General features: G+C 44.9%; 1 protein-coding gene across 5 annotated transcripts in view; it reads left to right on the top strand.

The window, feature by feature from the left end:
- Nucleotides 1–13,175, top strand: part of NR1I2 (nuclear receptor subfamily 1 group I member 2) — a 391,730-nt gene that overhangs the window by 288,633 nt on the left and 89,922 nt on the right. For all 5 annotated transcript variants that reach the window (XM_085621051.1, XM_085621053.1, XM_085621054.1 and 2 more), the window contains 2 exons: nt 1,310–1,440; nt 5,084–5,274. In XM_085621051.1, the coding sequence (XP_085477177.1) occupies nt 1,310–1,440; nt 5,084–5,274 (322 nt within the window). The remainder of the gene's footprint in view (nt 1–1,309; nt 1,441–5,083; nt 5,275–13,175) is intronic.

Genomic DNA, 13,175 nt, shown 5'->3' with positions numbered 1-13,175 from the left:
ATTCGTTGCCCTAATCAAGAATGAGTCCAGTGTAGCACCAGCACCAACAGGTGTTTTTGATTTGGGGTTTTTCCCTTTCACCATGATTCACACAACTTGTACACTTTCACACTGGTTACCTGTCTATGGAGATAGATGTCAGAGGTGGGGCCCAGCCCGGCCTCTTCTGGCCCCTGACGGCCTAGGACGGCCCCGCCCTTGGCCCGGGCTTCGCCCGCGCGCGTCCCGCGCTGCGGGTTCTGTGGCTGCCTCTTGACCCCCCGGGCGCAGCCTGATGATGCAGGCGGCGGCGCTCACAGCAGAGGTTCCTGGGGGATGTGGTTTCTCGTTCCGCTCCCCGCACGATGAATAGCAGCCCTCCAGCCAGGTAAAAGCTTCCGAAATCGCCGTTCCCTTCACGGCAGGTCTGCAACCGTGCAAAAAGTGATAATTAGTCAGGAAAATTAGCGCGTCCCGCGCTGCGGGTTCTGTGGCTGCCTCTTGACCCCCCGGGCGCAGCCTGATGATGCAGGCGGTGGCGCCCACAGCAGAGGTTCCTGGGGGATGTGGTTTCTCGTTCCGCTCCCCGCACTTTACTACTCAAGATGAGTAAAGTGGGGTGCACATGGGGTAAGTAGGAGGTACTCACAGTAGTGACTCTTCAACTCCTAGTCGTTCAGTTGTCTTTCCTATAACTGACCCGGGCGTCCTCTGCATTCTAAGAATGTATAAAATCTGAGTGAAAAATAAGTGTGTCATCGTCTCCATGGAGTTGGGACAGCATTACTTATACTCTGACTCGGATTGTAATGCAGCAAATGGTCATATCATTTTTTCACATAAGAGTTAATGAATAGCTTGTACATCTTTGTTGGAGCCCCCTTTTTTGAGGGGGAAGAGTGAGATGGCTAGTAGGGTAGGATGATATTGTCTTTGGAACTGGGATGGCTATGATTGGAGGGCCAGAGATGTTCCAAACTCTGACAGTAAAACTATTTAGCTTTCCCGTGAAAGCAAGAGCCTCTGTTGGCCTCAGGTCTGTGCTTCACTTGCACCTGTAAATGTTTTCTTACAGATTGTAGCTTGTTAATGTGGATCAAGGGTTCAAGCTGCACTTCATCCCTTAAACTCTGGGATCTTGGACAATCGTTACTGATGCTTGTACCTTCATTACAGGATATCCATTCTATATTTCCGGTTGTGGGCTAATGCAGGAACACTGTAAATGTTCTAATATTTTTTTACTAAAACAGAACTTCTCTGTCATGACACGGTACTGAAATCTTTGTAATACCAGGCTTCTGTCTGTTTACTTTTTTTTTTTTTGTAGACGTGCCATGAAACGGAGCATTCACCTGAGCTGTCCCTTTCAGAGATCCTGTGTCATCACCAAAAACAACCGCCGGCAGTGCCAGGCGTGCCGTCTGAGGAAGTGCCTGGACATAGGAATGCGGAAGGAGTGTAAGTGTCTTCTCTGAAAGACAGTAGGCGTCTGGAGTGAGCTTTGCATAAGATGTTCAGCAGGGTCAATTCTTCACCATCTGTGGAGTGTGTGGGAGTGGATCCGAAGGGATGCTCCGCACTGGTATGGGATACTAGGGATTTGAGTGGACATTCCTGGGGATGCTGGTGTTTGGATGGGGTCTACATGGAGATTCCATTCTGCTGACCTCAGTGTGTGATAGGAAGTCTTCAGCAAATGTTATTGTGGTAACGTTGTGTAACCACTGTATCTGAATGGAAACCCAGAAATGGTGTTTTAACTTTTTACTAGGTTCCTTTTATACTTGCCTAATCACTAGCCTTGCAACAATACGCGGTGCAGCCGGCTCCAGGCTTTTGGTTGAGCCAACAAACCAACTTTTCCTTTGCACACTGTACCTTATAAAGTGTTCTCTACAGACGTGATCTAAAAATGAATCCTAATCCAGCTGATGTTCATGAGATACCTTAGACTGGCTGTGCACTCTCTAACAAAATACATCGTACAGGGTTAACGACTCGAGCCATTCAGCACTGGCTGATAGCAAAGAGCCTCTTGGTCATTGCAATCATCTGACTGTAGCTCACATCATGCAGGAAAGTCAGGAGCGAGTTCTAAAACAACAAGGTTTTGCATGGCCTCTTTTATGGTTGGTTATCTCAAATGCCCAGTTGTAGTAGTATGGGCTCAGGGTGGAGTGCAATGCCCTTTTGGTCACCCCATTAGCAATCATTCTCTACACTTCTTCTTTCCCTCTTACTAGTGATCCCAGCAGTCTGGAACACAATTATTTCCAGCTCTGGATGATACTGCAGGGCATTGTGGGCCTCCTGGTTACCTTAAAGGTGCAGTGTTCCATTTTCAGGTTCTTGATGCTGTTGCCCATCAGCGCCATCTCTTTCCTTCTTCACTTTAAAAAGTGGGTTGGAAAAACGTTTTCAGCCCCCTGATGATGCATTGGTGGAATTTGTCTTTAAATTACTTCTTTCTAATAGGATAAATAGAATCATGGAGATCCCATCCCTGAGTAAGCTGTCCATTCAGAGCTAGATCACACTACGCTGTTTCACGTTGATGTGATTGGACTCTGCAATTGTTTGTCAACCATCGAGCCCTGGATGACACAAACTGGTGTGAAGTGCAGTCCTTATAAGACTGAATCTATCCTTCGTTCTTCAGGTCAAGACAAACTTCATTTTCAACCTTGGCTTTCATTTTTTACTAGTAATAGTAGCACCCATCTCTTGTTGACTCTGCTAAATACCACGGTTTCGTGCTGGACTCCAAATTAACTATACAGATACTTATTGCAAAACCCCCAGAATGCTCAATTCCACATTTCCTTATTTGAGTAAAACCTAACCTTCCTAGATCAGCTTTTCAGACAGCCATCCAATTGTTAGTCCTGTCCCATTCTGATGGGAAAGGGCACTGCTGACTGGCTTCCCAAGGAGGCTGTCCCGGCCGGGTGCGGTATTGCACCGAGGCGCTAATCTTACTAGGGCTAGGAAGTCTGACCATATTCCCACCTCACTATCATCACGGTACTGGCAGCTCCTTGAGGCAAGCACCCCTTTTATGCTGGCAAGTCTTACTTAAAGGTCTTACAGCCAGCAACAACCCTCTATCTTGCCCCTAACTTGCAGACCTTTAGGGGTCTTTGCAACACTCGCCGGCGGGCTGTTGCCAGCCTAAGCATCTCCTTAGCCAGGAAGGCAAGGATGTCCAATCTTTTTGTTCTACTGCTGCCCCCTGGCTTTCAAACCTTCTTCCCCCTGCACTACTTGTCCGCTGAAGGAAATTGAAGAACCATTTGTTGGAACTCTATCTGTAATAATTCCATGTTAAATCTGATGCAATGCCTGCTTTGTAACTCATCCTGTTTGTATTTAAACTTGATGTACAGCACACGGTGAGCCATTGGCAAGGGTTGAGCTATAAAAAAAAAAATTTACATTAATAAACAAAATAAGGTGAGTCCTTGAAGCCTGCAGAACACCCTGCGGTTATGCAAACATCTCAAACTACTGTATGGATTTACACCAATACAGAAAAGGGCTATTCTACATGAATTTCTACTATATTACAAAGGTAGCTGTGAGTCCGTTCAGCCAGTATTTCTGTGACGTAGAAAAAAAAACATTTGAAATGCACCAAAGTTTTAATCAAATCAAAAAAATTATTTCCTATGGAAGTCTCAACACTCTCTGGGACGATGGCTTATCCACCTGCTCCTTGCTAAGTAAATAAAGGCATAGTAAGACATTTCTCACATGCTAAGCAGACAACTCTAGGTTACTGAGATGATGAAATTAGAAAGTTTATAGAATCTCTAAAAGTAAATAAGATCATGACTGATGATTAATAAAGTGTCACTGCGGCCAAAATGTACTGCCCACAGGATCTGTGAACATCTGGTTAAGGGACAGCAGATCAGTGAAAGGTGAGTGATACAATGTCAGTGTGTTGCATTGCACAGCAAATGCAACAATCATAGCATTGGATGAAAAGTAATTGCCAGTTGGCTTTATAGTGTGTTGGTTAGATCTCTGAGCCATATTGTGGTCAGATTTGAACACCATTAGAAGCGGAAGGAAAGATGAAGAAAGCCACAAACATTGACAAGAAAAATGTAAGGACATTAGTCCTGCATTGCAGTTTGAGTGTGTAAACATATTGGGGCACAGATTGCCACCTGTTCCAGAATTGGAAGCACAAGTTGTCTTAAATGGTAGTACTGCCTTAAACCACTAAATGTTAGGGAATAAACAGACATCCTGGATATTGGGCAGGCAGTGTCTACAAGCATCCATGCAACTAGAAAGAGACTGGAGGTTGCAAAAGATGGCGGTGAGAAACTGTAAGTAAGAAAATGTAAACTTGTAAGGGCAAGTGCGGAAAACAATGTACGAAGATCAAAGTGAGCAACACCGGTGAAAATAAACATTAACTTGAACTAAATTTCTTCTTTTTGACTGTAACTCCTAAGTGAGCCAGGTAAACCTGATCCTACCCCGGAGCTACATACTCTTACACTAGTCCTTGTTTACAGACTTCCTCGTACCCTGTCCCAAACTTTATAGTCAACACCTTCCCTGATGGAAACTATTTCCCCTTTCCCTTTCTTCACATTTTCTGTGATTAACCCTTATCCTGCCTTTACTTTCCCCTGCAGTATTCCTATTCCTAACTCCCTCCTATCTCACCTGCTTTTTCAGACTTTTTTGACACCCCTTCACTAAAGGTTCTCTCACTTTATTTTAATCTGTTTTTCTCACCTATTCTTTCCTTACTTTTGACCTCGTATAACAAAGTTTATTACTTGGCCCTGAATCTCTTAATAGCAGTCAAAGCCAGAAGTGGGCATATCATACAAACTGCCCTCTTGCTCCTTTGAAGGGTGCCCTCTCAAGGAGGGTTGAGGTTTACTGACAGGACTATCATTGCTTGCCTTCATATCAGTTTAGCACCAATTATGAATCCCAGATTCTAATCTAACAGTACCACAGAGTCCCAAAAAGGTTTGTTTTGGTATCTCCTAATGTGTATCTTGGTGTTGCTATCTTCCTCCCTTAGCTCCCACACAAAGGCTCTTCACATCCCTCCTTTGTCTCTCCCTAGTGATCATGACGGACGAAGCAGTGGAGAACAGGCGGGCCTTGATCAGGAGGAAGAAGCAGATGCGCCGCATGACTTTGTCCGCTGAGGTCCAGACTGGACTAACAGGCGAGCAGCAGCTGCTCATTCGTGAGCTGACCGAAGCACAGAACCAAACCTTCGACAGGTCCTTTAGCCACTTTCACCATTTTAGGGTAAGAACCTCTACTGAGCCATGGGCTTGGCATCCAAGAGTGTTACAAACCGTGTGCGATGCCCGCGCCTTGTCATTCATACATTCATGGGTTCAGCTTGGGGCAGGGACATGATCTGTGTGAGCTCTGGGTGACGTCATCTCTCTGAGCACTATGCGTTGAATCAGTTCAGTAATACTTAATTCGGTAATTCAAATCAAAATCATCTACATTGATAAATATATTAAAGTAAAATAAGTCCATAAAAAAAATAATCATAGTACAATCCGTAAAAACGAGACGTTCTACAGCTCATTTAGGTGGGGACCCCCTGGTAACTAAATAACTTTTTCATAAGTCTAAAGGCACCAGAAAGAGAACTTGTGACCCCAAAACAGACCATAGGGGATGGGAGCATTTGTAAATCCAACAAAGCGGGTTTTACTTGTGCAAATGGGTTATCTCTTATCGAGGAAATAATGAAACTGGCCGTAATATCCGATAAAAATCACCCAAAAAAATGCATAGCATCATGCTCGGTGTAATTATCACATGGACAGGGTTTCAGCGCCCTAATTTTATGAAACCATTTTGGGACTTCGTTGAGGCACTTTGCCTCCATCAACCGGAACTTTTAGCCATTCCGTTCCACCCTCTCCTTCCAAATAGTGTGCCGTGGATTCACTTCCCTAATGGAACCCCATCTGTCTTCTTGTTGTTAATGGATCTCTGTGGGCACTGCATCAGCACGAATCATCTGCTCTGAGCTTCCCGCATGCCCCATATTTCAGACTGACGGGTTATCGATGGGCATTGACATCCGCGTGCGCTCGGGGGAAGGATGTGCCATCCTTGTAGCACAGAAACCAGTTTCTGCATACCTCCTGCTCTACCACTACCCATTCTTCGGGTCCCAGCACTTTATCTCTAAAGGGGTCTCTACTTATCAGAGATGCCAGAGTTTGAGGAACTCCTCAACAAATTCACACACCCCAAGGTCTATTAAACTAGTCTGTTATGAAATTAAGAAATAGATATTTCCAACCAATAAACCACTTTGCAAAGAGTTCCTAAAATAATACGCAGATGAAGGCTATCAAAGCAACTGCAACATCACAGAACTCAATGCAAAACAGTTCCATTCTTATATGAGAGATGGCTTACTGGCACAGGCTTGCTCCCCACAGCAGATGCCGTGTCTTCCACTTCTGTAAACTACAAGCAAATCCTCATCACCTCTCCTGATATCCAGGCGCATGAGGGATTTGTGCCCTCACTCGCCCTAAACATTTCTCCCAAGGCCGGCCATTAAGCACCTGACCAGACCGAGGGGAGTTTTCCCAACCCAGCGTTAATGGATCCTTTGAGCCAGGGTGCATAAGGCAAAAGGGGCATGGTTTGGGTTAAACCCCACACATCCAAACACAGAGAGCTTCCTGGCCCAAAATGTTCATCTTGGGAGTTGAATGAGATAGACCGCTTAGCCAGGGACAGAAAATATTGATTGTGATGGTAATGTGATTGCCACTTGAAACATTGAGATCTTTTTAAATGCGTCCCTTGTGAACCATTGTTCCTTCTATTCATATTGACCCCGATGCCTTGTGGCGTATGGATAGCTCCTCCGTGTAATGTTATTCACTACACTCTGTGCTGGCTGAATACACTATATGCACATGGTTCCTTCTGTGCCTACTGGCATCAGTAACTGACTGCATCCTCAATGGCCACCTGGAACCTGGGTGCCACAAATTACAAGCCGGAAAATGCATAAAGCAGAATTCTAATCCCTATAGAGCTCTTAATCTGAGTGAGTATAAGTCATTGTCCCTGGTTATACATATAGAACAAACGGGTCAGTGAAACAAATTTGTGGGCAACAAAAGCTCATAGAAACAATAATGTTGGGAAATATGTGCAGAATTGATATTTCCAGCTCTTATAATATACTGTTGCCATAGTACAAATACAGATGCATCAACCAGTTTGCCGATAGTCTGCCATTGTACTATTGCTATTGATTTGGGTGAGAACCACCTGAACTCCCATGGCATAGGTATCGGTCTGTACAGAGAAAAGGTTGACTATATCCAGGGGTGTTTAAGACTGCCTTACACATGTTCAGGACTCCATTGCAGTGTCTCCTTCAGGTAATCAAAGGCTTACCTGAAGGATACCACAGTCCAGATCACCTTCTTGGTCTGTTTCACAGAGGTCAGGTCTGCTAAGGGGCAGCTATGGTTCCATATTTAACACAAAGCTATGGTAGTACCCGGTGAGGCCTAGAAAAGTTCTCACCTGGGTTTGAGTAGTGAAAACCTTCCTATCAAGTACTGCCTGTACTTTCCCCTTTATGGAAATTCTTTGGTTCCCCGCCAATTGTCCAAGATAGGCCAAAGATTACTAGCTCACCTAGAACATTGTAGACTTGAGGGTTAGTTTGACCCTCCATCTTAATCAACCCCTTCTCTAGGTGTTTTAGGTAGTTTTCCCATAAACTTCTAAAGATGGAAGGGTCAACTTCCACGCCAGACAGTACATTATTGACCAGGTGCTTAGAAGTGGTGAAGTTTTCTCATACCCAGAGGTAATCATCTTTAACTCCTAGAGGCCCTCTGGGATGGGGAATGCTGTCTTTTGCTTGGCACCTGGTGCCAGTCCAATCTGCCATTAGCCACGGGTCAGATTCCAAATACTACAGTACTTGGCTGTCCCCAATCTGTCCACCAGCTCGTCAACATGTTGGACACGATGGGCATCCATCTTTTTGACACTAGCAGCCAGTAGTCGATGCAAAGAGAAGGTCATTTGATCCCTGCTTAGGTACCAGTACCCCAGCACTGACCAATGGACTACAGCTCAACTTCATCCACTCCCAGGTCCAGCATCCTCACCACTTCTCTCTTTATGCACTCCTTCACATGGTCTGCCATTCTGTAGAGCTTACCTATTCACAGAAATGTTGTTCCCGTTGTCTGTCCCGCATACAGACTAGAGTCCGTACTGAGGCAGTGAGAAGAGGTAGGCGAACCAGCCTAATACCTCTCTACACTTTCTGCTAGGTAGTAGTCGGGTCAGGTGCGAGTTTTGCCTCATCGACCGAGCCAACTTTTTCATCACAGTGCAATAAGTCTGAAAGGGTCTCACTCTTATCCTCAACCTCTTCTGCCATTTGCCGACTGCATAATCTCTGTGGAGTTGCAACTTGAGCTTGTTCAAGTGGAACACTTGCTGGGGTTCTCGAGTGGCATCGGTGTCAACCAAGTAGTTGACATCAGAGATGACCTTGACTTTCTTGTAGGGCACACTCCATTTGTTCTCCACAGCTTGAGGATAAATTTGCTTCAGCACCAGTGTCTCAAGACCCTCTTGATACCAAGTTAATGTTGTCTTCTGGCCTTAAGATTCCGTAATAAACTCCTGCCTAGCCTGAGGATTGGTTTTTGCTTTTCTTAGCTGAGCCATCATCTTATGGGGCCAGGAACACTATTAGATGACAAAGGAGCCAAGGAATACCTTTGCAGCCATCTCTAATCAAAGTTCATGGGCATGGTGCCCAAAGGGAAGTTTATAGGGGCTAAATTGTACCTCTTTCTGTGGGTTTCCCTTTAAGCAAACCAGATATAGCAGGAAGAGATAACATTTCCTCCTCCTCCGGAATTGTTCCCATCATACTCTTTAAATTCATGTTGAGGTTTTCCACCAATCCATTCGTTTGGGGTGATAAGCAGTTTGAGTAGTGCCAGGCCACTCCTGCCTGCTCCCACATCACCCTCCTTTATGAGGAGATGTAATTCATGCCTCTGTTACCTACCTTTGTACTGGGAAATTGCGACCTTTGAGAACTTTGGAAGAAGGGCTCTCTGCATTCCTCACAGGTCCCACCTCACAGGACCTGGTAGAATTATCTACCATAATAGAATTATCTACCATAACTGTTGAAGGGGGATCAGATGGCCCAACCATGTCTAAGCACATCCTCTAGAAACTACACACCAACTATAGGTAGAGGCACCAATGGTGACTTGCAACTCACTTGACTATCTGGGCAGGTTCTGCAGAAATTCTCAGACTTTTGCACCATCCCTGGTGAGTAGAACAAAGCTTCTAACTTCCTTAGCCTTTTTGATACTCAAGTGCCCACCAGGGGTCCCTCATGGACTTGTGACAACAAAGTGTCTGTATGCTTATGGAGCTGCCAGCCTCTTACTGGAACTGGGCTTTGGGTCCACTCCTTCCAGGCCTTGCTATGTCTGGGCTCTGCAGAGGCAGTCTGTTTTTAGATCACCTTATGTAGACTCACTAGAGTAGGACACGCCTCTTGTGCTTGATGGAACTATTCCTAGGATAGTCCTCGGGCAGCTAACAGCTTATGTAGCTCAGACAATAACCTAGATTCCGCATGCGGAACTTCGGCCTCTTTTCCATCTGAAACTGGGGTAATGGGCACCACCTTGCATCCGGGTGATGGGTATTATGGCCAGTGTAGTCTTGGAGCATGGCCTGCACTACACTACTCTTCAGATTCCTCCACTTGAGGAGTGGTCACCTCTTCCTTCTGAGGCTGAATGCCCCTTGTGCTCCGATAAGAACAATTTATGTAATTCAGGACATCTAGGGCTGGCCCTGGCAATAGCCTATAGTCAATATAGTCATTGCCAAGAAGACCCCAACACCCTCTTTTCCTCACACCCCTATGTTGACAATTAAGCTTTTGCTGCTGATCTCGATTTCAACCCTGGCACCGCTGCTGGCTACCAGACCATTGGCAAAGGTACCAGGGAGAATCTCATTGGGATTGAAATACTCCCTCTAACCCTAGTTCCAGTGGCATCAGTATCCCTCAGTGCAGTAACCTTCCTTCCAAAGGACATCATCCTCCATTAAAATCCCCATGGCTATGGGATGGATGTACTTGAGAGCCTCTGGACCTTTTCCTCAGATGTCCTTAGCCACTTGTCACTGGACATACTGCCTATCAAGGGTGTGCCAGACATTATTCCTTGATTGGACAATCCTTCCTTGAATGCCCTTCCTTGTGGCATCTAACACAAGTTACCACCCTGAGCGAAGAGGGAAACTTCTTCCATTCCTTCCCTTTGTTCCGACTATGAACCCAGCTTCCCTTAGACTTCTGTTCCGGCCAGGACCCTTGTCAATCATTTTAGCTATTTCCTTCTGGTTTGGAACCTTTCTGCTGGGAGCTTTTTTCCAACTTAGGCTTGGAATTTTAGTTCTCGAGCCCCTTGTTCACCTGACTAGCTAACCACTTATCAGCCAACTCAGCAGGTTTCTCTGTCAGAACTGACACCTAATGTATGAGTGGGGTAGAGTACTCTTCCTTGAGACACTTTTACACAATTACCTGGTTAAGGGACTTGTAGGCCTTCAGTTCCATTCCTCTCAACCCACTCCTTCCAATAGCTTGCTGTGTCTTAGATGCAGTTCCCTAGTGGAACCCCGTCTTCTTGTTGTTCAATGAACCTCTACAGTTACTGCACCAGCATCAGCCGACCCATCTAATCAGAGCTTCCTTTATGCCCTCGTATTTCAGAGTCCTTATCAGGCATTCTTACAATGACCTCAGTCCCTTCTAAAGGAGGATGATGCAGTAGATTTGCTGAGGTGCACTTACTATGCATACTTTGAGCCTTACTTGCAATTTCAAAACAGTGGAATCACCCAAAATGTCAGTGTTTAGCACATACACTTTTATCAAATCCTTGGTACTCGAGTGGCAGATACCTTGGAGTTGGGAGGGGAATCCGTTCCAGAGTGAACATGTTTTTCTGCTGCTAACCTGAACTTCTCTTTTTCCACGGCTGTCTCCTCTTCCTAGAGTCCACTCTCGCTCTCTTTTCCATCTTTTCTGTTCCTTCTATTTCCTTCCTGGGCCTGCTCATCCTGTGTATCCCTTCAACCCTCTTCTTCTGGACATGCTAACCTGAGTTTCTCCCTCTCAAACTCTTGCCTTTTCTCCCACTCCTCTTTAGCTTTCTGGAATGCTAATACGAGTTACCTGTGTAACTGACTCAAGGGAGTAAGCCCTTGGACAGGAGGCATGGGTACCCTAGCAATGAGTTGGGGAGATGGTCTTGGGGAAATTCTAAAAACCATTCTAGCAGATACATAGTAGACAATCTAAGTGAAGTCTGCACCTGGGGTGTATTGAGATCCTGTCTCTAAAGCACTCTCCTTTGAGGTATATTGTGCCAAGCCCCCCTCTGAGCTTCCTAGAGCCTTTCCCTGTCCTGTAAGGGCATGTTTCTCCCATTGATTCATCATTAAAGAACTATGATGATTTTTTAAATCTTTGAACCTTGGAACACTCCACCCTCTATCCCAGCATATGAATGAATGAATGAGTGAAGGGATTTATTGAGTGCATGCCTACTTACTCGAGAGTGTCCCAGCACTATGCAATACAATAAAATGAATTTCTAAAGCACACAGCTACCTCACAAGGTGGTATCCCAGCACTAGCAGAAAGGATCACCACATTGTCTAAGTATGGGAAAATAAAGTTAGGAAGTGGTTAGAGCAGAAAGAAAGAGAAGCATTTTAAGTCCTTTTCTGAAAACCATTTCAGAAGGACAACTTCTCAAGGCCAGAGGCAGCACATTCAAAAGTCTGGTCATCAAGTAGGCAAACAAACAACCTCCTCTTCTAGGCTTAAGAATGCGTGGAGTTTGGAACAACTCGAGCTTGTCAGAACGCAATGAGCGGGCCTGAAAGGACAACTTAAACCAGAGCCTAAGAAAAAGAGGTCTCTTTAAATTAAAAATTCTAAAGGAAAAAGTGAGGGCCTTGAAATGGATCGTTCTGTTGATCGATAGCCAATGAAGCTGTCTCAAATGATTTGATATCAAACCCCAGGGAGTTATTTTAAGGATCAAATGAGCCGAAGTGTTTTGCATATTCTGATGACATTAAATAGGAAAGGTAGAAAGCCAGAGGGACAAACTGTGGGAGTAGTCCAATTTGGAGGTCATCAAGGCTTGCACAATAGTTTTTTGATGTTACATGGGAATAAAGTGTAGCATACGTCTCAAGGATATCAAGAAACAAGAACTGGAGCCTACCCACCAAGCAGGACATACACTGGATGGATTTTTTACCAGCAACGATCTTATTGAAGTAGAAAATGTGCAGCCTGACGGTAAATGAGCTGGCCCCTGAAGAAAGTAAGCAACCTAAGGGAAAGCTAATCACATTTCCATGGTATTCAGCAGAGATCAGGCTAGTTAAAATTAAAAGCCGACACCAGGAGCGGGTCTGAAGATCGGACTATAGTATAGAGCATAGGAAGGAATATAACAGAACCCTAGAGGAGTATAAAACTGCAATAAAACAGGCCAAGACGGCGTATTTTACTAATCAAATTCAAGTCTACCAGTTCCCCCAAGGAACTTTTTAAAACTGTATCAATCTTAACTAAATGTCCGCGTGACTCAATGTTTGCCCCGGATCAAAACTTTGTTGATAAACTGGCTCGGTTTTTTCAGGAAAAGGTCCAAACAGTTTATAACAAACTTGAGAACCTGCTAGTAAATACAGGAAAGGACAACAGAGAGCCAAATGAGACTCCTCCAACGCTGAATAGCTTGTCCCAGTTTCCATTGGTAATTAACCTGTTAAGACAAACCAAGTCTGGCTCCCCCCTTGACCCATGTCTCCCTTACATATTACATCTGATCCCAGAAGAGATAAGTGCTTTTCTGACCCCTCTCTTCAATGAGACCATAAGATCTGAAGTCTTTCCACACAGATGGAAAAAGGCCTGTATAAGACCTATTTTGAAGAAAGACTCACTGGACCCGCAGGACACTAAACACTATCGTCCTATATCCTGTCTCCCATTGCCTTCAAAAATATTGGAGAAAGCCATGAATCAGGAGCTTATGGAGTACGTGGATGCTAAC

Source organism: Triturus cristatus, chromosome 8 (genome assembly GCF_964204655.1).
Source record: "Triturus cristatus chromosome 8, aTriCri1.1, whole genome shotgun sequence".
Lineage (NCBI taxonomy): Eukaryota > Metazoa > Chordata > Amphibia > Caudata > Salamandridae > Triturus > Triturus cristatus.
This window is presented reverse-complemented; position numbering and strand designations above follow the sequence as displayed.